The sequence below is a fragment of the Mytilus edulis genome, chromosome 1 (assembly GCF_963676685.1).
Source record: "Mytilus edulis chromosome 1, xbMytEdul2.2, whole genome shotgun sequence".
Taxonomy (NCBI): domain Eukaryota; kingdom Metazoa; phylum Mollusca; class Bivalvia; order Mytilida; family Mytilidae; genus Mytilus; species Mytilus edulis.
The window spans coordinates 108,068,441-108,094,032 of NC_092344.1; the positions used below are offsets into that span (position 1 = coordinate 108,068,441).

Sequence of the window (25,592 nt, forward strand, 5' to 3'; positions counted from 1 at the left end):
AATAGTGTCTTTTATTTTATAATTAAATTAAAGACTCTGGTAACGAGTCGTTAAGTATATTACGTCAACAGAAATTGAGTCAGAATATTGACTTTAATGACTCGAAAAAGCCTTTTAAATAAGCTAACCTTGAAATTTATCACGTTGTTTTTATAATGGAAAAGGTCAGAAAGACTCCTAAAGTTGCTTTATTATAGCAGTTAGAAGTAGGCTTTTGGCTAGCTGTTGCCTTATGCCCAGTTGAACCACAACTGAAACAATGCAAAACGCACGCTCTTTTATACCTAAATTTCGACTAGAAAATGACGTTTCGACTCTAAAAGACTCGAAACGTTACGTCTTTGACACGTTTAACGACAATCGATACTTGATTTACGGCAATTGTACTGGAATGACAAAGTTGACCTTTCAATGTAAACAATCGTACAAAATTGATTGACCAGGTATCCCTACGAAGTAATGATAAATGTGCATGATATGGAGATAATGTTACATGTAAAATCATCTTAACAATGACGTTTCAAATCACGGAAATAATCAGAAAGATACAAAACAGGTAAGAGCATGCTTTGACTTTTACGTTACATTTGACGTCCATAATTACTAGAAGGTTATCTGTTTTTAAACAGTTTCTATGCATATGATTATATATATATGAATATCATTAAAAAGAAAACTTGGTGACTAAAACTGAACATGACCTGTTAAAGAACGGTAGAGTTAAGAAAAGGGGGGAACAGCGAAAACGCTAAAACGTTACATTGCCCCCTTCTCTAAAAAACTGTCCGTCCCGGACAGGGAATGATCAAACATGATAAACATTTTTAAACACAATAAAAACATGATATAAGTACATATGTCAAATATAAAATACAACTAACAATAATAATTTTCAAATGTCCATTCTATTATCTGAAATCCTGAATGTCTCTACTTCATCTCTGGTTAAAATCCACCCCCCAACCCCTAATGTCTATCTTCCGGTTAAACTAACTCAAACATAATCTTCATCTCTCCACTCTGTGTTGACATGTCCTTCATGGTAGTTTCTGTTTGTGTCTCTTTCTCTGATGTTTCGGGCACCTGGATGACATCTTCTTCGGTTGTTTCCTCTTCTGTGTCGCTTCCTTCTATCACTACCACTGTCGTCTCTGTATACTCTTCATTCTCTGCCACATCTTTTACCGGCTCTGCCACATATATTGGCAATGGTTTTTCTTCAATAGGTGGTGAAGGCAGCCTGAAGCTTTTCGAACAAGCAGGATCGGGCATCCAATAGGCACTAAGTTCATATATGGTTCCATCAGGCAGAATTGCCTTTTCTACCTTCTTCACACCCCCTATGCCATCAGGGATGACAGATCCAGAATACATTTGGCTGCTTCTTCTTGCCTTCTCACGAATACATAAAACCCTGGCAGCATCCTCAGAGGTTTGATATAAAGAGGGTGGTGCCATAAATCTAGTCTTTTCATCCTTTAAGTCATCTTTTTTTGGTAGAACAAGATGTCTATTTCTTTCTTCCAACTTTTCTTCTTCTTTCTTGCTTTTGGCGTTTTCGGTAGACTTAGGAGTTTCTGTCTTTCTTTTCTTGGGAGTAGTTGGTAAAGGGGAAATTGGTCTGACCGGCGATTCAAAAAGTGCCATCAAATTCTCGGGAAGCTGCGGTAAGTTTTCATCGTCATAACCCAATGTGATAGGGACAGGGGACTTTATTGGAGAAAAGTTCATCATACTATTACACTTCTCTGGGGACTTTTCAAATTTCTGGATCAATGGCACCCTCTTCATTGGTGAAACCGGGATGACAAATGTTGGGTTAGACCTCGGCTTTTCATTGTTGTACTTTGTTTTCTTTTCTGCTGCTTTTACTTGCTCTGCATGTTTTGACCTCTCATGTTCTCTCATCCTGAAGGCCAGGCTGCTTGAAACCTTATAGGAGCAGTAGTTACATTCGACAATGGTTTTAGAATGCTTATTCCTGACATGCCTCATCATCTTCTCCCGAGACAAATATTCAGCACCACAGTGCCTGCACGTAAACATCATCTAAATAAAGAACATTTTATCTTTAGAATAGGAAATGAAAATACAATGTAAAAACCTTTGACCAGGAGGATCCCATCTTGCTTGCTTGTGTTTTTAATTATTTAAGTTGAATTTTATTTTATCTTTGTTTTAGGTACATCTGGTTAGTTTATGAAATATCCAACGGTATGCAGTAATCATCCGACCTGTTGTATATTAAGTCACATAGGGCATTTATTACTCATCTCCCTGTGCACTCCAGCGAGGCAAAACTAGGACACAGATGCAACTCATTGCCTCTAGAGCTTTTCTATACCATTTAATGATTACTTCATAAATTATCTTCATATTGTCAAATAAATAGATTCTGGGTACAAAGTATATGCTGCAGTTCACATCTAAGTACCAGTTTTCATTATACCAAGTGTGTTATGTACACTAATATTGTTATACATTATAAATATCAATATAATATGATATTATGATAAGAACATTTTTATTGAAAATAGAACTAAAAAGGGCTATGAATTTAGTTTGAGCTTTTTATGTCTTCCAGGCAACAGTATGCTCAGTGCTTTGATTATTTATATATTTTTGTCCCTGATTTGTTTTAAATAACCCAGTTATTTACTTCACCGTAATACGGTTTTAAACGGTCGTGATGAACAACCTGTGACCTTGAAGATGGATTCTTCTGAATTTGGTAGGTCACATCAGACAGAACAGTTACTATAAAGTATGGGCCATCCCATTTTCTTTGAAGTTTAGGACTAATGTTTTTGACCCGAGTAGGGGTATACAACCACACTACATTCCCTTTCTGGTATGAATGTTGATAGCTCTTAATATCATATTGTTTTTTCTGATTTTCACTGGCATTCACCATATTTCGTCTTGCTTTCTCATGTACTTTCCACATGTTCTGCGTTATTTGAATCATATGTTCATTAACGACTTGGGTTTCATCGATAAATTCTTCCTGTTGGGGATGGGGGCCATAAATTAAGTCGATGGGGAGTTCAATCTCTCGACCAAGCATCAGTTTACAGGGTGAAAATTTTGTTGACTCGTGTACTGATGACCGGTAGGCCATGAAAGCCCACGGTAACTGTTCGTCCCAGTCCTTTTGATTGGAACAGACATATTTACTAAGTATTTCTTCCAAACTGCGATTGAGTCGCTCTACAAGCCCGTCACTTTGAGGGCGGTAAGGAGTGGTTCTAGTTTTATCGATACAGAGTCGAGTACATAATTCCTTAAATAATGCCGACTCAAATTGTCGTCCCTGGCCTGTGTGGATTTGTCTGAGAACACCAAATCTACACACAAAGTTATTTGCAAAGTTATCTATAATAGTTTTGGTCTCCATATCAGGCATGGGATACCCTTCAGCCCATCTGGTGAAGTAGTCTGATACTATCAAGGCATATTTATTGCCCTTCTTCGATAATGGAAATGGCCCTATTATATCTAGAGCCACGCGTTCCATTGGTGCCCCAACCTGATATTGCTTCATTTTACTCTTGGCCCTTCTCGGAGGCTGTTTTCTAGAAGTGCACATGGTACATTGCTGTATCCACTTTAAAATGTCTGTTTTGAAATCCACCCAATAAAATCTTCTCCGGACACGAGCAACCGTTTTATGTATGCCTAAATGTCCTGACGTTGGATTATCGTGTAATAATTGTAAGATATCTTTTGTCCAACAACTGGGAACCAGTAACTGGTTTACTGTCACATTAGTAATTGTGTCAAGCCATTGCCTGTTTAAAACACCATTCTCAAAAACAATACGGTCCCATTGAGACCAGTACCGTTTGATTATTGGGTTTTGTATTGCTATGTCCCCCCATTTTGGTTTATCTTTCGACTCGGTTTTCATCTGATATAATTTACCCAGGATTTCGTCAGATTTTTGTGCCTGTATTATTTCATCAGTTGTCTTTTGTTGAATCCATAGCGTCTCATCTTCAGTATTTTGGTCCTCTGTATCGTCATTTGTCTTTGCCATTCTAATGCACCCTTCCAATTCAGTATTAGTAAATTCTTTTTGGTCTTGTTTATTGCAGTGGCTACATGGGTAGCACGGTCTGCGTGATAGCCCATCAGCATTCCCATGAAGCCGCCCAGGTCTATGTTGAACCTCAAAGTTATACGTATTTAGAACTTCTAACCATCGGGCCATTTGACCTTCTGGATTTTTGAACCTTAATAACCAATTTAAAGCACCATGGTCTGTGCGAACTAAAAATGGACTGCCATATAAATAATGGTGAAAATTTCTTATCGCAGAAACAATTGCAAGGAGTTCTCTCCTTGTCACACAGTATTGTCTCTCAGGCTTACTCAGCGATCGACTATAATAAGCTATGACACTTTCTTTCCCATTAACTGTTTGGGACAATACAGCACCAAGACCATACCCACTAGCGTCCGTGTCTAAAATGAAAGGTTTTTTCATGTCGGGATAACCCAGAAGTGGTGAAGTTGTAAGAGCGTTTTTTAGTTCCTGAAAAGCATTTTCACAAGTTTCAGTCCAATCATACTGAACGTTTTTCTCTGTCAGTTTGTGCAATGGCTTTGCTATAGTGGCGAAGTCTTTAATGAACCGTCTGTAATAGGAACATGTTCCCAAGAAACTTCTTACTTCTTTAATGTTTTTGGGAGATGGCCAAGATTTAACTGTTTCGATCTTTTCAGTGTCTGTTGAAATGCCTTCTTCCGAAACTATATGACCCAGAAAAGAAACCCTTTTTTGAAATAAGTGGCATTTTTTGGGAGCCACTTTTAAACCATTAGTGGCTATTCTACCTAAAACTTCATCAAGTCTCTTTAAATGCGATTCGAAGGAATCAGCAAATATAATTATGTCATCTATGTAAATCAAACAAGTCTCCCAGTTTAACCCTGCTAGTACGTACTCCATTAGTCTCTGGAATGTGGCTACCCCATTACATAGACCCATGGCCATGACATTGAAATGGAAAAGACCTTTAGAAGTTGAGAAAGCAGTTTTCTCTTTGTCCTGGGGGTCCATTTCGACTTGGAAATATCCACTCGATAAGTCTAGCACAGAAAACCATTTAGAGCCCCTCAATGCATCTAGGGAATCGTCTATTCTTGGAAGTGGGTATGAATCCTTGATTGTCTTAGAATTTTTAAGATTCTGAAATCTGTGCATATTCTCGTAGAAAGTCTTTCTTTTTCACAAGAACGAGACTTGTCGACCAAGGACTTTTAGATGGTTCTATTATGCCACAATCAAGGAGTCGTTGTACCTCCTTGTCGGCTTCCTCTCTTTTATGAAAAGGTAATCTTCGGGGTTGTAATTTAACTGGAGTAGCCGTGCCTGTGTTTATCTTATGTCTAATGGCTGTTGCTCTACCCAAGTCATCTTTTGTTTTTGAAAATGTACCTTTAAGCCGTACAAGTACTTGTTTCAACTCATCAACCTGAGACTCTGAAAGATTGGAACTACTTCTCTCAAACATATCTTGTAAATACAAAGGAATATCTTCTGAGTTTTCTTTAGTTATCATCTGTGATACTTTAAAAGTATCTTCATATCTTTGAGTCATGTCAACTGACTCACAAACAGCCGTACAAGTTGACTTAAATACCGTTTGTACTTCATCTGTCAAGTTTGCTATCCTCAAAGGGACATGACCTTGACTTGGGTCAACTAAAGCCTTAGCAATCAGGAGATTACTAGTATGATTTGACATTACTGGTTCGACAATTGCGTCCATGATGTGTGATGAGTCACCTTGAATAGTTGCATTGACAATCATTTCAGTATGGGCAGGAATGGTCATTTTTTCATTTATGGAAACCTTAAAAACTGAAGGCATTTGACTCAACTTCATGCAATTTATTTTGATTCCATTTATGGTTAATATTCCAAAGCCTAAATCAAGGTTACATTTATTTTTATGTAAAAAGTCATACCCCAGTACAGCTGGTGCATCAATTTCTGCTACAGTAAATTTTTGTGTTATTGAACTTCCCCCAATCTGCACAGGTAAGTCAATTGTTCCTAATGTTGGGATACTGTCACCATTTGCCATGCAAAGTTTTCTTTTGTTTATCTTTAACAATGATTTTACTTCAGGAGGAAAAGCATCAAATTTTCTAGGATGTATAATACAGAGTGTTGCTCCTGTATCAACCAAACAGTTTATGTTAATATTTGAAATAAAACATTTTATAAAAAGACTGTCTTGTTTATTTTCATTAAATTGGTAAATATTAGACCTAACATCCAAATGTAATGCTGGTGACTGGTCCGCTTCACCAGCATTTTCTAGTTTCCCTGTCTATCAGTCTGGGTACCCTGTGTATATTGTGAACCATAATTAAACCTTTGCTGTGTGTTGGGTGATGAGCGATACTGTACAGTATTATTTTGTCTATCATTTTGGTATTTACGACAAGTTTTTTTCATATGACCTTTAATGCCACAATAGAAGCAGGTAACACCAGAGTAGTCATTAGACTTTTGAAATTTAGCCATGTCATCTAATTGGTGACTCATTTTTGCGATCTGTCCTAAAATGTTATCTTCGTCGTCTATTTGTTCAAATGGGGTATCATGTTGCATTCGAATTGCTGGTTTTGTGTTAGTAAGTCTCTTTTGATCAACAACAAATGCTTCGTACTCTACACCAACCCTTACACAATCGCCAATTGTTTTAGGTTCCCTATTAAAAAGTGTAAGTTGAATTTTAGTGTCATTTACTGCTCGTATGAAACAGTCTTTAGCTAACTGGTCCCTTATGTCAATAGGAGCTGTTGGGTATGCTAAGAGTGTAATACGTTTTATTTCTTGGGCTAGTTCCGGAAGTGTTTGTCCTTGTTTCCTAAACAAGGAATTCATTTGGGCTTTATACATGTTAGCTTGATTGGCTGGCTCAAATCTTGACGTAAGCTCTGCCACTAGATATTTGTAATCGAGTCTCATTTCTGGCTCTAAGTCAGTTACTATTCCCCGAGCGTCACCTTTTAAACTTGTTGCAAGCTCATAAGCTTTAGTTGATTCAGACCAATTGTTTTTTAAAGCTATCATCTCAAACTGGACAAGATGGTCTTGCCAACTTGATATCCCATCGTACAAAGGGGGTCTCTTAGCTTTAACATTGTCTTGGTCATTTACTTGCGACTTTGTTACTGGGTTTATTGTGTTTAACCTAACGTCAAAATTGTTTCTATTTAAGTTTCTACTTGAGTCATATCCTTGGTCAGCTGAGTCAACGACCCTATTCATATACGTATTTGCTATAGGAGTATTGGTGTCTACACACCTGTTTCTGTTATCAACAGATATCCTGCAATCCTCCCCTGGCCTGAAGGGAGCTACATTTGCCTCTCGTGTAGTCTCGTCTCCAGTACAATCATTACCAGGAAAGGATGCCTTCCATGGAAAGTTATCAATGCATGGCCGTTGCACGGGTCTCTCAGACCTCCGGGGATCATCCTGCTGCAACCTTCCCCTTTCAGTGTTAGGGAATCGCAGCCCAGGGTATTCCTCATTTGAGCTATCCCCCCTTCCATGGGAAAACCTTTTTTCGTCTTTAGTTTTAAAACCTCTTAGCTTTTTCAAAATGTCTCGCTCAGCTTCCTTGTGTTTTTCTAAGTCTTGTAATAGTTGTTCCTCGTCAGTTATTTTTGCGTCATTTGAGTCTTTTTCTTTCTGAGTTCTACATCTCGCCATTTCTATGGGTTGGTCTCCATTTAGTGACTCGTCTTGTCTGTAAACTCCTTTTGTCACCCGCATCTGGACTTCTCCTGAAGGTGTTACGTCTACCATATTATCCATGGTCAGGTCCATTGTTGATGCGGGGAGCTGTGGTCCCTGGGCATCTGGTGTTTTTCTACTGCTTGGTTCCTCCTTTTCCATAAAATTGAGTCGTCTTGGTAATCCTCCAGTTGCCATTTCACAGTTCTGGACTTGTTTTTCTCCACCAATTAAAAGTGGAATATCCCACCGCTGCCACCAATTTGTAACGTGTCCGCCTCGTGTGAAATCTGCAACTTTCGAAATGTAATAGACTCGGAAGAAGAACCTCTTGTGTATATGCTACTCTTTTGTAATAGCGGGGAGGAGTGTAACTGAGTTACAGGACTGGATCCCTGAACACTGTTTTTACATTCGGGCAGTGCTCAACGGACTCAGTTCCGATGTTGACATATTTTGGCTAAAATTAGTAATACCAATTGAAGTTAATTATTTAATTTATGAGACAAATATTTTATGATGTTATAAGATATTATGTTATTAACTTCAACAAATGTAACTGATTACTTAATATTTTAATAGTCACCAAGATTAAGCAAGCAAATCGTAGGGATGTTCCTGGTCAAACAATACAAATAAAATCAATACTTAACAATATAATAAAAAAATGACTAGCTTTGAACTATTATATCCTAACTTAGAAAATCGGCGGAATTACAATTAAGTATGATGTGTTCCTAAACTATGTAATAATCGAACGCGTATAGAGAAACAATAGAGACCTTTTCAATAGATCTGTATAGCTATTTGCTATTGGATACCTAAATTACACGTTTTCGTATAGAAATCGGATTAGAAAGCATAAACTTTTATACCAAAAATATGTATGGAAGTATTGTGTGAATATGCCGGAAGGTCACGTAGACCGTTAATAGTTCTTTAAAATTGAATAGTGTCTTTTATTTTATAATTAAATTAAAGACTCTGGTAACGAGTCGTTAAGTATATTACGTCAACAGAAATTGAGTCAGAATATTGACTTTAATGACTCGAAAAAGCCTTTTAAATAAGCTAACCTTGAAATTTATCACGTTGTTTTTATAATGGAAAAGGTCAGAAAGACTCCTAAAGTTGCTTTATTATAACAGTTAGAAGTAGGCTTTTGGCTAGCTGTTGCCTTATGCCTAGTTGAACCACAACTGAAACAATGCAAAACGCACGCTCTTTTATACCTAAATTTCGACTAGAAAATGACGTTTCGACTCTAAAAGACTCGAAACGTTACGTCTTTGACACGTTTAACGACAATCGATACTTGATTTACGGCAATTGTACTGGAATGACAAAGTTGACCTTTCAATGTAAACAATCGTACAAAATTGATTGACCAGGTATCCCTACGAAGTAATGATAAATGTGCATGATATGGAGATAATGTTACATGTAAAATCATCTTAACAATGACGTTTCAAATCACGGAAATAATCAGAAAGATACAAAACAGGTAAGAGCATGCTTTGACTTTTACGTTACATTTGACGTCCATAATTACTAGAAGGTTATCTGTTTTTAAACAGTTTCTATGCATATGATTATATATATATGAATATCATTAAAAAGAAAACTTGGTGACTAAAACTGAACATGACCTGTTAAAGAACGGTAGAGTTAAGAAAAGGGAGGAACAGCGTAAACGCTAAAACGTTACAATATATATATAACATCAAAACCAAATACATGAATTTGGGATAGACAAGTACCGTAAACGTCTTATCGCAATGTGAATTTTGAACAGATATATCATGTTATGGAGGGGTATTTGCGAAAAATACAAGTCGAGGGACTTAAATTTCCCGAGCCGCTAGGCAAGGGAAATTTTGTCCCAAGACTTGTATTTTTTTCAAATACCCCTCCATAACATGATATATCTGTTTAATTACACCGAATGAATTTTAATTTAAACTCTCTGTACTAGGAAAAGGAAATATTTATTTGAGGACAAGTACTATCATAAAATATACCGCGGGAACTATACATGTACTTATACACGTTCGCGCTGTCTTTATGTAACGTCATATCCGAAAAAAATGGCGGGAAAATGCTCGCGAGGGTAAAAAAGGAATATCCAAAATGGCAAATACCATGGTATTTGAGGCATATTCACCGGCAGTGATGAAAAACAGTCAGATTCGTTTGAAATGAGGAAGAAATGTTAGAATATGCGAAAAATACACTGGCTATCAGCCAATCAAAAGCTGGTATTCTTATATAAGGTGTAATTAACACTAAAAAAATAAGAGAAAACAAACGACACAACGTTATAATGTAATACACACAGAAACGAACTATAATATAACAATGACCATATTCCTGACTTGGTACAGGGCATTTTTAAAGGAAAAAATGGTGGGTTGAACCTGGTTTTGTGGCATGCAAAACCTCGCACTGTTATGGCCATGTGAAATATAACATCAAAATGACAACACAGGACTACAATATAAATAAATTGGAGAACACAATTGACAAAGAATCACACGAACAACAGCCAACAAAAGGCAACAAGTTCAAAATTTAAATACGCCAGAAGTGTATTTTGTCCACACAAGACCTATGTGTGACGCACAGATACAAAAGTTTGAAAGCCGAAACGAGTACAAAGTTGAACAGCATCGACCACAAAAAGATAAAAAAGGTTGTGGTAGCACTCCACAGTTAGAAAATAAAATTAAAAATGAGCCACAAAATGTTTTATCATCTCCTATTCCTGGATTTCTAATACATTAACCCAACTGTTTGTGTTGTACATGTGCATATGTATGTAATCAGTATATTCCATAGATTTGATTTTCAAAAGTTAAAAGAGTGAAAATTAATTCCTTATATGTGTATCCATGGCAACATTCTGCATTTATTTACCATAAAATATTGCAAAAAGGGGGGTTGACATGTCACATATCCCCCCAAAATTTGGATCAAACTAGAATTTCAATGCCTTTGAGTGATACCTTTTTAGAAACTGTTTTCATAAATCTTCCTAATGATCAAATAAAAAATGGGTGTCTTTCGCCTCATTTTTTCGTAAAATCCAATCACAAAGTTCGTGCGATAAAAAGTTGGAAAAAAACATTACAATAATTGCCGGACCAATGTATGGTAGGGACATGCAAATACGGACTGTCATGCAGAAAACAGCCTATATTACATACATTACATAACCTTGATGTTCATATAAAGCCAATACATAGGCTATTTTAATACTCAGCTATCCAAAAATGATTTTTATTGCACACTAGCTCTCATATTTGAAAAATCCACAGGGGCCAAAATGCGAAACTACACATCTAACTGTGGAGTGCTACCTTAAGGTGAAATTTTTCCCCTTCTGCTTCAATTTTTATTATATTTTCTGTGTTCTACTAGCTGTTACGATGAAAATGGTACCTTAGTTTTTAAAATTGGTTCAGTAATAAAGATTTTATGAAGGTTAGCAGTTGATGTTAAAACGCGACAAAAAGTGATTTAAAAATAAATGCTGGATCATAGTGAAAAACTTCAAGTCAGTCTCATTTTTGGGGTAAATTTCTAAAACTTTTCCCATTATCTTATTTAAAATCATAAAATTACCTTCAAAGAGGACAAATTGTACAATTTTAAGGTATTCGAAAGCACTTATAGGTCAATTTTGCTGTAAATAGCATACCTAACCTTGGTTTAGAAGCTCTCAAGCAGGGTATAAATTTCTAGCAGTACTGGCATCATTAAATTTAATTAATGTCAAATTATAATATAAAATCCTGCAAAAAATGTTTATTTGACTTATTCGCGTTCAAAAATATAAAGCGATACATTCTGAGGATATCATATAAAGCGCAATCTTTGGTTACAATGGCGAAGCTAATGGAGTACAAATTTGAGACCGCAACATGTCTAAGTGTCAAAATGTGTATATTTGGTTGCTAAGGACAGTAAACAATAAAATAAACATAAATTGCATTCCTAACAGATTTTTTACCTTCAGAACTAAAACAAGAACATAAAAGACTAAAGATTTGTGGTAAATTTTATCTTAAAAAGTGCATTTCTGTGCTTTTTGGTGTGCCATAAGGTAGCACTCCACAGTTAGAAAATAAAATTAAAAATGAGCCACAAAATGTTTTATCATCTCCTATTCCTGGATTTTTAATACATTAACCCAACTGTTTGTGTTGTACATGTGCATATGTATGTAATCAGTATATTCCATAGATTTGATTTTCAAAAGTTAAAAGAGTGAAAATTAATTCCTTATATGTGTATCCATGGCAACATTCTGCATTTATTTACCATAAAATATTGCAAAAAGGGGGGTTGACATGTCACATATCCCCCCAAAATTTGGATCAAACTAGAATTTCAATGCCTTTGAGTGATACCTTTTTAGAAACTGTTTTCATAAATCTTCCTAATGATCAAATAAAAAATGGGTGTCTTTCGCCTCATTTTTTCGTAAAATCCAATCACAAAGTTCGTGCGATAAAAAGTTGGAAAAAAACATTACAATAATTGCCGGACCAATGTATGGTAGGGACATGCAAATACGGACTGTCATGCAGAAAACAGCCTATATTACATACATTACATAACCTTGATGTTCATATAAAGCCAATACATAGGCTATTTTAATACTCAGCTATCCAAAAATGATTTTTATTGCACACTAGCTCTCATATTTGAAAAATCCACAGGGGCCAAAATGCGAAACTACACATCTAACTGTGGAGTGCTACCTTAAGGTGAAATTTTTCCCCTTCTGCTTCAATTTTTATTATATTTTCTGTGTTCTACTAGCTGTTACGATGAAAATGGTACCTTAGTTTTTAAAATTGGTTCAGTAATAAAGATTTTATGAAGGTTAGCAGTTGATGTTAAAACGCGACAAAAAGTGATTTAAAAATAAATGCTGGATCATAGTGAAAAACTTCAAGTCAGTCTCATTTTTGGGGTAAATTTCTAAAACTTTTCCCATTATCTTATTTAAAATCATAAAATTACCTTCAAAGAGGACAAATTGTACAATTTTAAGGTATTCGAAAGCACTTATAGGTCAATTTTGCTGTAAATAGCATACCTAACCTTGGTTTAGAAGCTCTCAAGCAGGGTATAAATTTCTAGCAGTACTGGCATCATTAAATTTAATTAATGTCAAATTATAATATAAAATCCTGCAAAAAATGTTTATTTGACTTATTCGCGTTCAAAAATATAAAGCGATACATTCTGAGGATATCATATAAAGCGCAATCTTTGGTTACAATGGCGAAGCTAATGGAGTACAAATTTGAGACCGCAACATGTCTAAGTGTCAAAATGTGTATATTTGGTTGCTAAGGACAGTAAACAATAAAATAAACATAAATTGCATTCCTAACAGATTTTTTACCTTCAGAACTAAAACAAGAACATAAAAGACTAAAGATTTGTGGTAAATTTTATCTTAAAAAGTGCATTTCTGTGCTTTTTGGTGTGCCATAAGGTAGCACTCCACAGTTAGAAAATAAAATTAAAAATGAGCCACAAAATGTTTTATCATCTCCTATTCCTGGATTTTTAATACATTAACCCAACTGTTTGTGTTGTACATGTGCATATGTATGTAATCAGTATATTCCATAGATTTGATTTTCAAAAGTTAAAAGAGTGAAAATTAATTCCTTATATGTGTATCCATGGCAACATTCTGCATTTATTTACCATAAAATATTGCAAAAAGGGGGGTTGACATGTCACATATCCCCCCAAAATTTGGATCAAACTAGAATTTCAATGCCTTTGAGTGATACCTTTTTAGAAACTGTTTTCATAAATCTTCCTAATGATCAAATAAAAAATGGGTGTCTTTCGCCTCATTTTTTCGTAAAATCCAATCACAAAGTTCGTGCGATAAAAAGTTGGAAAAAAACATTACAATAATTGCCGGACCAATGTATGGTAGGGACATGCAAATACGGACTGTCATGCAGAAAACAGCCTATATTACATACATTACATAACCTTGATGTTCATATAAAGCCAATACATAGGCTATTTTAATACTCAGCTATCCAAAAATGATTTTTATTGCACACTAGCTCTCATATTTGAAAAATCCACAGGGGCCAAAATGCGAAACTACACATCTAACTGTGGAGTGCTACCTTAAGGTGAAATTTTTCCCCTTCTGCTTCAATTTTTATTATATTTTCTGTGTTCTACTAGCTGTTACGATGAAAATGGTACCTTAGTTTTTAAAATTGGTTCAGTAATAAAGATTTTATGAAGGTTAGCAGTTGATGTTGAAACGCGACAAAAAGTGATTTAAAAATAAATGCTGGATCATAGTGAAAAACTTCAAGTCTGTCTCATTTTTGGGGTAAATTTCTAAAACTTTTCCCATTATCTTATTTAAAATCATAAAATTACCTTCAAAGAGGACAAATTGTACAATTTTAAGGTATTTGAAAGCACTTATAGGTCAATTTTGCTGTAAATAGCATACCTAACCTTGGTTTAGAAGCTCTCAAGCAGGGTATAAATTTCTAGCAGTACTGGCATCATTAAATTTAATTAATGTCAAATTATAATATAAAATCCTGCAAAAAATGTTTATTTGACTTATTCGCGTTCAAAAATATAAAGCAATACATTCTGAGGATATCATATAAAGCGCAATCTTTGGTTACAATGGCGAAGCTAATGGAGTACAAATTTGAGACCGCAACATGTCTAAGTGTCAAAATGTGTATATTTGGTTGCTAAGGACAGTAAACAATAAAATAAACATAAATTGCATTCCTAACAGATTTTTTACCTTCAGAACTAAAACAAGAACATAAAAGACTAAAGATTTGTGGTAAATTTTATCTTAAAAAGTGCATATCTGTGCTTTTTGGTGTGCCATAAGGTAGCACTCCACAGTTAGAAAATAAAATTAAAAATGAGCCACAAAATGTTTTATCATCTCCTATTCCTGGATTTCTAATACATTAACCCAACTGTTTGTGTTGTACATGTGCATATGTATGTAATCAGTATATTCCATAGATTTGATTTTCAAAAGTTAAAAGAGTGAAAATTAATTCCTTATATGTGTATCCATGGCAACATTCTGCATTTATTTACCATAAAATATTGCAAAAAGGGGGGTTGACATGTCACATATCCCCCCAAAATTTGGATCAAACTAGAATTTCAATGTCTTTGAGTGATACCTTTTTAGAAACTGTTTTCATAAATCTTCCTAATGATCAAATAAAAAATGGGTGTCTTTCGCCTCATTTTTTCGTAAAATCCAATCACAAAGTTCGTGCGATAAAAAGTTGGAAAAAAACATTACAATAATTGCCGGACCAATGTATGGTAGGGACATGCAGAAAACAGCCTATATTACATACATTACATAACCTTGATGTTCATATAAAGCCAATACAAAGGCTATTTTAATACTCAGCTATCCAAAAATGATTTTTATTGCACACTAGCTCTCATATTTGAAAAATCCACAGGGGCCAAAATGCGAAACTACACATCTAACTGTGGAGTGCTACCTGTGCCAAAAACGACATAAATGACGATATCGTCGAAATGTAACCTCCGTGGAATGTAATTGTAATAAAAAATTTGTCCCGGCATGACATTTGTTTCGTCGGAACAAATGTCATAGTAAATATGTTCCATCGGAACTTATATCACAGAAAATTTGTTCCAGCACTATAAAATTTGTTCCGGAACTAATTTTTTAACTTAAGGTAAAATAAGTTCCGGAACAAAAATCACAGCTCCATGAGCTTTGTTCCAATATTAAAATTTCAAAAAAGGTGAAATAAGTTCCTGTGATATTAGTTTTTCACGAAATTATTTTTCAAGAATCACTAATGAAAATGTTCTGCTCGAACTTATTTCACTGAAAATAAGTACCTTTAACCTATTGCACAGCGAAATATTTTCTTGTTACACTAAAAAATTATATAAGTGCAAGCTGGATGCTGTACTATGCTTGCATGGGGTACATTTGCAATTAAGGCATGACTGTAGGATGAAGATAATACGCCGGGAAATACGAATGAATGAACGTTATTATTAAAATAAACTGCAAATAATCATGGCATAACAACCGTACAGCCTTCAACAATGAGCAAAGCCCGTACCGCATAGTCAGCTATAAAAGGCCCCGATATGACAACGTAAAACTATTCAAACGAGAAAACTAACGGCCTTATTTAAATAAAAAATGAACAAAAAACAAATATGTAACACAAAAACAAACGACAACCACTGAATTACAGGCTCCTGAATTAGGACAGGCACATACATAAATAAATAATGTGGCAGTGTTAAAAATGCTTGTTAAAAACATTATGTAAACATCACTCTAACACACATAGACCACATGTTTAACTCTTTATCTCAGCAATGCGATATAAAAAGATGACACAATTTTGTAACAGAAAAATCAAAATGAACAAATAATTTCAATAGCCCAAATAATACGGCTTTGTGTTCTCGCAATATTTTGTCGTATATCAAGATGTGACAGTTAAAAAAATCCCGTTAAAAGTCGGCACAAAATAACAATTTTGATAGATTAAGATAAAAATTAAGATAATAATAGTTATCTAACAATATATTATTCTAATCGATTTCATCACCCTTTCATTTTTGTTCCGTTAATGAAACAAATAAAGTGTAAATTGACCATACATTATTGTAATGGTATTGACAAGTTAGGAATAACAATGCAAATAGTGCATTCAGAAAGACGGAAGGATAAAAAAAAAAATCGTGAACTACTAGTTATACGCATATCAAATTTAATTAATAATGAAGTATTGAATCAAATTGACCGACTATTCGGTATAGAATTTTTCATTGTTGAGGGCCATACGGTTGCCTTTAATTGTCTATATTTACTTTATTTGATATCTGGTGGATATTTGTTTCATAGGCAATTATACAAAATCGCTTTATTTTTTTATATTTGTTACAGCAATAGTTGCATCTTCATTTTCTATGTAAGTAATTTGGACAGAAACTAGTAATAACATATAGAATAAATATCACTTTTATAGACGTGTCTACAACAACAGCAGTCGCTGTAGAATCCGGAACAACTGACGGGACACATGAATCAGATATGTCAACCACAAAACAGACAACAACATCTTCTACAGAGATTGGTGACACATCGACCGTCACAAATAGAATTACCAGCAAGGCAACGAATGAAGCCTCTACCTCAACAGGAAAAACTAAAATACTAACAACAGAAGCGACGACAATTTCGTCACAACAAAAGAACTGGACAATTCTTGGAGGTACTACACATATAGGGCTATGTTGATCGAATATTATTCATTAAATCGAAAGATAGAATACAAAAACGAATCCAGATTAGTCTGTTTCATATCTTGTCCTCTGTAAAGAAATTTAAATGAGGGTCGATTGAGAATTGTTTTTTTTTACGATAAATGAGATTATTTTGATGTCGATCATTTTGACCATAAAAAACTTCATTTTCATTGAAACAACATTCTAGTATCACCTGCAAGTGTAATACATTATACATATCCCCAAGTTAAAACGTATTCAAGGTTAGCGTTTGATGCAATAACAACAATTTATACCTCGATGTTTCTGATTTACTTCGTCTTGTGTTATTTCCTCTCTTCCCCTTTTATCTCTCTGTCCCTTTTGCGCTAAAATAATCGCAACATGGCAATGCTTACATCATAAGTCGTTATACACTGGCTCTAATTTGTCCCACCGTAAGAAAGCAAACCTAACGACTTCCAGTTATATACCATTAGCTTGTTATAGTTATATCTGAGAATTTTAGATTCCTTTATTATCTATATTTTTTATTTTTATAAAGTTTAGTACATATTGAACAACGATTGTGATCGTACCGGCCGTCCATAATGTTTTCTTCGAAAAGCTGAAATTTCCGTTGATGGATAAAAAACCAAGCAGGACAAAATATTTAGTACACTATAGAGTGTAATATGAGTTAAATTTGATCATAAGGTTACCCTAAATAATTTTCTTTATAACTATGGTCATTTATTCCAAGTTACATCAGTCTGATAAAAGGAAGCAAAGTTGAAAACTGTAGAGACTTGTTAAGCATGTAATCTCCGTGGAATGGCCAATTCTCAAAAAAACATAAATTTTGAAAATAAATTCCACATTCAACGGATCGATATCGGTGTCAACATTAAATTTGAGTACAACTTCGATCTTTAGATATACATTTTATGGTTCATAAATGACGATATCGTCGAAATGTAACCTCCGTGGAATGTAATTGTAATAAAATATTTGTTCCGGCATGACATTTGTTTCGTCGGAACAAATTTCATAGTAAATATGTTCCATCGGAACTTATATCACAGAAAATTTGTTCCAGCACTATAAAATTTGTTCCGGAACTAATTTTTTAACTTCAGGTAAAATAAGTTCCGGAACAAAAATGACAGCTCCATGAGTTTTGTTCCAATATTAAAATTTCAAAAAAGGTGAAATAAGTTCCTGTGATATTAGTTTTTCACGAAATTATTTTTCAAGAATCACTAATGAAAATGTTCTGCTCGAACTTATTTCACTGAAAATAAGTACCTTTAACCTATTGCACAGCGAAATATTTTCTTGTTACACTAAAAAATTATATAAGTGCAAGCTGTATGCTGTACTATGCTTGCATGGGGTACATTTGCAATTAAGGCATGACTGTAGGATGAAGATAAGAAATAAAAGCGATGTAAAAGTAAGTGTACAAAAATTGAAAACATGTATGACCTAGTTTCGCGGAAAATATACGCCGGGAAATACGAATGAATGAACGTTATTATTAAAATAAACTGCAAATAATCATGGCATAACAACCGTACAGCCTTCAACAATGAGCAAAGCCCGTACCGCATAGTCAGCTATAAAAGGCCCCGATATGACAACGTAAAACTATTCAAACGAGAAAACTAACGGCCTTATTTAAATAAAAAATGAACAAAAAACAAATATGTAACACAAAAACAAACGACAACCACTGAATTACAGGCTCCTGAATTGGGACAGGCACATACATAAATAAATAATGTGGCGGTGTTAAAAATGCTTGTTAAAACATTATGTAAACATCACTCTATACACACATAGACCACATGTTTAACTCTTTATCTCAGCAATGCGATATAAAAAGATGACACAATTTTGTAACAGAAAAATCAAAATGAACAAATAATTTCAATAGCCCAAATAATACGGCTTTGTGTTCTCGCAATATTTTGTCGTATATCAAGATGTGACAGTTAAAAAAATCCCGTTAAAAGTCGGCACAAAATAACAATTTTGATAGATTAAGATAAAAATTAAGATAATAATAGTTATCTAACAATATATTATTCTAATCGATTTCATCACCCTTTCATTTTTGTTCCGTTAATGAAACAAATAAAGTGAAAATTGACCATACATTATTGTAATGGTATTGACAAGTTAGGAATAGCAATGCAAATAGTGCATTCAGAAAGACGGAAGGATGAAAAAAAAAATCGTGAACTACTAGTTATACGCATATCAAATTTAATTAATAATGAAGTATTGAATCAAATTGACCGACTATTCGGTATAGAATTTTTCATTGTTGAGGGCCATACGGTTGCCTTTAATTGTCTATATTTACTTTATTTGATATCTGGTGGATATTTGTTTCATAGGCAGTAATACCAAATCGCTTTATTTTTTAATATTTGTTACAGCAATAGTTGCATCTACATTTTCTATGTAAGTAATTTGGACAAAAACTAGTAATAAAATATAGAATAAATATCACTTTTATAGACGTGTCTACAACAATAGCGGTCGCTGTAGAATCCGGAACAACTGACGGGACACATGAATCAGATATGTCAACCACAAAACAGACAACAACATCTTCTACAGAGATTGGTGACACATCGACCGTCACAAATATAATTACCAACAAGGCAACGAAAGAAGCCTCTACCTCAACAGGAAAAACTACAATACTAACAACAGAAGCGACGACAACTTCGTCACAACAAAAGAACTGGACAATTCTTGGAGGTACTACACATATAGGGCTATGTTGATAGAATATTATTCATTAAATCTAAAGATAGAATACAAAAACGAATCCAGATTAGTCTGTTTCATATCTTGTCTTCTGTAAAGAAATTTAAATGAGGGTCGATTGAGAATTGCTTTTTTTTTAACGATAAATGAGATTATTTTGATGTCGATCATTTTGACCATAAACATCTTTAATTTCATTGAAACAAAATTCTAGCATCACCTGCAAGTGTAATACATTGTACATATCCCCAAGTTAAAACGTATACAAGGTTAGCGTTTGATGCAATAACAACAATTTATACCTCGATGTTTCTGATTTACTTCGTCTTGTGTTTTTTCCTCCCTTCCACTTTTATCCCTCCGTCCTTTTTGCGCTAAAATAATCGCAACATGGCAATGCTTACATCATAAGTGGTTATACCTTAATACGTGGGACTTGGATGGAGAGTTGTCTCATTGGCACCCATACCACATCTTCTTATATCTATTATATATGGTGATCGAATAATTTACGTAAATACTGATTAATTTGTTGATAAAAAGAAGGTGTGGTATGATTGCTAATGAGACAACTCTTCACAAGATACCAAAATGACACAGAAATTAACAACAATAGGTTACCATACGGCTGTCAACAAAGCCCATACCGCATAGTAAGCTATAAAAGGCCCCGATATGACAATGTAAAACAATTCAAACGAGAAAACTAACGGCCTTATTTAAATAAAAAATGAACAAAAAACAAATATGTAACTCGAAAACAAACGACAACCACTGAATTACAGGCTCCTGACTTGGGACAGGCACATACATAAATAATGTGGCGGGGTTAAAAATACTTGTTAAAACATTATATAAACATCACTCTATACAAACATAGACCACATGTTTAACTCTTTATCTCAGCAAAGCGATATAAAAAGATGACACAATTTTGTAACAGAAAAATCAAAATGAACAAATAATTTCAATAGCCCAAATAATACGGCTTTATGTTCTCGCAATATTTTGTCGTATATCAAGATGTGACAGTTAAAAAACTCCCGTTAAAAGTCGGCAAAAAATATCACTTTTAATAGATTAAGATAAAAATTAAGATAATAATAGTTATCTAACAATATATTATTCTAATCGATTTCATCACCCTTTCATCTTTGTTCCGTTAATGAAACAAATAAAGTGTAAATTGACCATACATTATTGTAATGGTATTGACAAGTTAGGAATAACAATGCAAATAGTGCATTCAGAAAGACGGAAGGATGAAAAAAATCGTGAACTAATACGCTTATCAAATTGAATATATAATGAAGTATTGAATCAAATTGACCGACTATTCGGTATAGAATTTTTCATTGTTGAGAGGCATGCGGTTGCCTTTAATTGTCTATATTTACTTTATTTGATATCTGGTGGATATTTGTTTCATAGGCAGTTATACCAAATCGCTTTATTTTTTAATATTTGTTACAGCAATAGTTGCATATACATTTTCTATGTAAGTAATTTGGACAGAAACTAGTAATAAAATATAGAATAAATATCACTTTTATAGACGTGTCTACAACAACAGCGGTCGCTGTAGAATCCGGAACAACTGACGGGACATATGAATCAGATATGTCAACCACAAAACAGACAACAACATCTTCTACAGAGATTGGTGACACATCAACCGTCACAAATAGAATTACTAGCAAGGCAACGAAAGAAGCCTCTACCTCAACAGGAAAAACTACAATACTAACAACAGAAGCGACGACAATTTCGTCACAACAAAAGAACTGGACAATTCTTGGAGGTACTACACATATATGGCTAGTGTCGATCGAATATTATTCATTAAATCTAAAGATAGAATACAAAAACGAATCCAGATTAGTCTGTTTCATATCTTGTCCTCAGTAAAGAAATTTAAATGAGGGTCGATTGAGAATTGCTTTTTTTTACGATAAATGAGATTATTTTGATGTCGATCATTTTAACCATAAAAAACTTTAAAGTCTCAACATTCTAGCATCACCTGTAAGTGTAATACATTGTACATATCCCCAAGTTGAAACGTATTCAAGGTTTGCGTTTGATGCAATAACAACAATTTATACCTCGATGTTTCTGATTTACTTCGTTTTGTCTTATTTCTAACCTTCCATTTTTATCTTTCCGTTCCTTTTGCCCTAAAATAGTTGCAACATGTAAATGCTTCCATCATAAGTCGTTATAACTTAACAAGAAGTGTGACTTGGATGGAGAGTTGTCTCATTAGCATTCTTATATCTTATACATGTATATATGGTGATCGAATAATTTACGTACATACGGATTAATTTGTTTAGTCTGTTTAGTCATCTATCTACGTAATTTCGTTATCCAAATTAATGAACGAAAGATGTTCATTGACGCTTTCTTTCATTACTGCGTTAAAATGTGAGGAAAATGATTGCATGTAATGCAAATTTACAGTACATTATATTGCGTAAAAGATTAACAAAAAAAATCTCTTTCAGAAATAAACGTCGTAACCCAATACCCGATATAAACTACCAAGAAACTTAGAAATCGAAAATCACGGAAATTGAGTTCCCTAAACATCCTTGCAAGCAGCAGTAAAAGTTTGTTTGCTTCAAGATACCTATTTCTGAATATCAGTTAGCTATATATATATATATATATATATATATATAAGTGTCTAAGAATGTAACTTTAACACACTAATGAGTGTTATAAAATTAGTTGTTATATTTTATATATTATTCACGCAATATTTCGCTAAACAAATTAGCTTCATCGGGCGTGTGCATCTATCTAGGTGAAATCGGATGCATGACAAAAAAATATCTTTGTAGCTTGACGTTTTTGTGTAAAAGTTTAAAATATTGATTGATGGGGTATATAAAAGATATTTTTGCCGTTTATTGTACATAACAATTTTTAAATCTAAACAAATAGTTGTTTTAGTTAAATAGAATGAAATTCATGATTTATTCCTTTGGTTTTGGGTAGAACTGTTTTTCATCCCTCTCATTAAGTCCATCAGGTTCAAGAGTACGTAGCTGATGCATCCAGAACCTTTCTCTCTGTTTTCTCCTTTCGGAGTCCCAATTTTGATTTACCTCAATTATTTGAAAGGTGATATTATCAAAAGTATGTCCTGTTCTTAAGAGGTGTCTCGTAATTGGACAGTTTCTTCCTTTTGTATAGAACGACCGATGAAGCTAATTTGTTTAGCGAAATATTGCGTGAATAATATATAAAATATAACAACTAATTTTATAACACTCATTAGTGTGTTAAAGTTACATTCTTAGACACTTATATAATTTAATTTAGTAACTGCATCAGTTTATTTACAAACTGATCCACACCTAGATAGATTGAATGTTGATTGTTGCTATTTTTAGACACTATATATATATATATATATATATATATATATATATACAACTCGTCTAAACATCAACCCAACAATGTTAGATCTGTAAATTTGCTTTCGCAAATTTTTGGTTCTTCCCTCGCCGGGATTCGAACCCATATATATATATATACAACTCGTCTAAACATCAACCCAACAATGTTAGATCTGTAAATTTGCTTTCGCAAATTTTTGGTTCTTCCCTCGCCGGGATTCGAACCCATGCTACTGTGATATCGTGACACCAAATCGCCTGCACTGCAGCCGTCCCGCTAGACCACACGACCACCTGGGCTCTCAAAAAGAGCTTTCGGTGGGCATGTGTTACCTTTCCACGTCAGTTTTAATCTAGCGGCGTACTACAGTACATGATATATAAGGCATGAAGATGTTATTGTTACAGATCAGCTAAATTATCTATAGTAAAGGATCCTACAAATTAATGTAATATACAGTCACAGAAAATAATTATGTTCATAAGTACGTCTGAGTCAGTGACAACTCTACAACAGATGTATCCATCGGATCGCCATCAATGATGGTGATACATGGCTGTGTACATAATGTATATACAACTCGTCTAAACATCAACCCAACAATGTTAGATCTGTAAATTTGCTTTCGCAAATTTTTGGTTCTTCCCTCGCCGGGATTCGAACCCATGCTACTGTGATATCGTGACACCAAATCGCCTGCACTGCAGCCGTCCCGCTAGACCACACGACCACCTGGGCTCTCAAAAAAGAGCTTTCGGTGGGCATGTGTTACCTTTCCACGTCAGTTTTAATCTAGCGGCGTACTACAGTACATGATATATAAGGCATGAAGATGTTATTGTTACAGATCAGCTAAATTATCTATAGTAAAGGATCCTACAAATTAATGTAATATACAGTCACAGAAAATAATTATGTTCATAAGTACGTCTGAGTCAGTGACAACTCTACAACAGATGTATCCATCGGATCGCCATCAATGATGGTGATACATGGCTGTGTACATAATGTATATAAAACTCGTCTAAACATCAACCCAACAATGTTAGATCTGTAAATTTGCTTTCGCAAATTTTTGGTTCTTCCCTCGCCGGGATTCGAACCCATGCAACTGTGATATCGTGACACCAAATCGCCTGCACTGCAGCCGTCCCGCTAGACCACACGACCACCTGGGCTCTCAAAAAAGAGCTTTCGGTGGGCATGTGTTACCTTTCCACGTCAGTTTTAATCTAGCGGCGTACTACAGTACATGATATATAAGGCATGAAGATGTTATTGTTACAGATCAGCTAAATTATCTATAGTAAAGGAACCTACAAATTAATGTAATATACAGTCACAGAAAATAATTATGTTCATAAGTACGTCTGAGTCAGTGACAACTCTACAACAGATGTATCCATCGGATCGCCATCAATGATGGTGATACATGGCTGTGTACATAATGTATATACAACTCGTCTAAACATCAACCCAACAATGTTAGATCTGTAAATTTGCTTTCGCAAATTTTTGGTTCTTCCCTCGCCGGGATTCGAACCCATGCTACTGTGATATCGTGACACCAAATCGCCTGCACTGCAGCCGTCCCGCTAGACCACACGACCACCTGGGCTCTCAAAAAAGAGCTTTCGGTGGGCATGTGTTACCTTTCCACGTCAGTTTTAATCTAGCGGCGTACTACAGTACATGATATATAAGGCATGAAGATGTTATTGTTACAGATCAGCTAAATTATCTATAGTAAAGGATCCTACAAATTAATGTAATATACAGTCACAGAAAATAATTATGTTCATAAGTACGTCTGAGTCAGTGACAACTCTACAACAGATGTATCCATCGGATCGCCATCAATGATGGTGATACATGGCTGTGTACATAATGTATATACAACTCGTCTAAACTATATATATATATACATAGTTCGTCTAAACATCAGCTCAAAAATGTTAGATCTGTAAATATATATATATGTATTTTGCCAGGTTTGTTTACAAACTGTAATAAGATTAGTTATATTTGTATTAGCAACATACAACGGTACTGTGTTTAACTCATTAGATGAGTACTTCAACAACAAATGTATATAATTTGCTCGAAATCATATTATTTGGAAATCCATAAAATACTACTAATGTTTTAGAGGTTATATAACCGAAAAGACAGAAGGTAAAGCTAATTCAAGACAATGAACCATAGCTTTGGTTAAGGGAAATATCGTACTGAATTTCAAACGATTTTCATGTCATCACTGCAAATTTTGTGGTATATAATATACCTACTTTGAAAAGGTATCGAAGTAACGAGCTAC

At 34.4% G+C, this 25,592-nt stretch overlaps 1 protein-coding gene across 1 annotated transcript in view; it reads left to right on the forward strand.

Moving 5' to 3' along the window:
* The window catches only part of LOC139497637 (mucin-22-like), a 326,590-nt gene extending 304,815 nt beyond the window's left edge, over positions 1-21,775 (forward strand). Inside the window, exons 4-6 of the mRNA XM_071285886.1 lie at positions 16,846-17,091; positions 19,613-19,858; positions 21,423-21,775. Coding sequence (XP_071141987.1) covers positions 16,846-17,091; positions 19,613-19,858; positions 21,423-21,775 — 845 coding nt within the window. The remainder of the gene's footprint in view (positions 1-16,845; positions 17,092-19,612; positions 19,859-21,422) is intronic.
* The last annotated feature ends 3,817 nt before the right edge of the window (positions 21,776-25,592 follow it).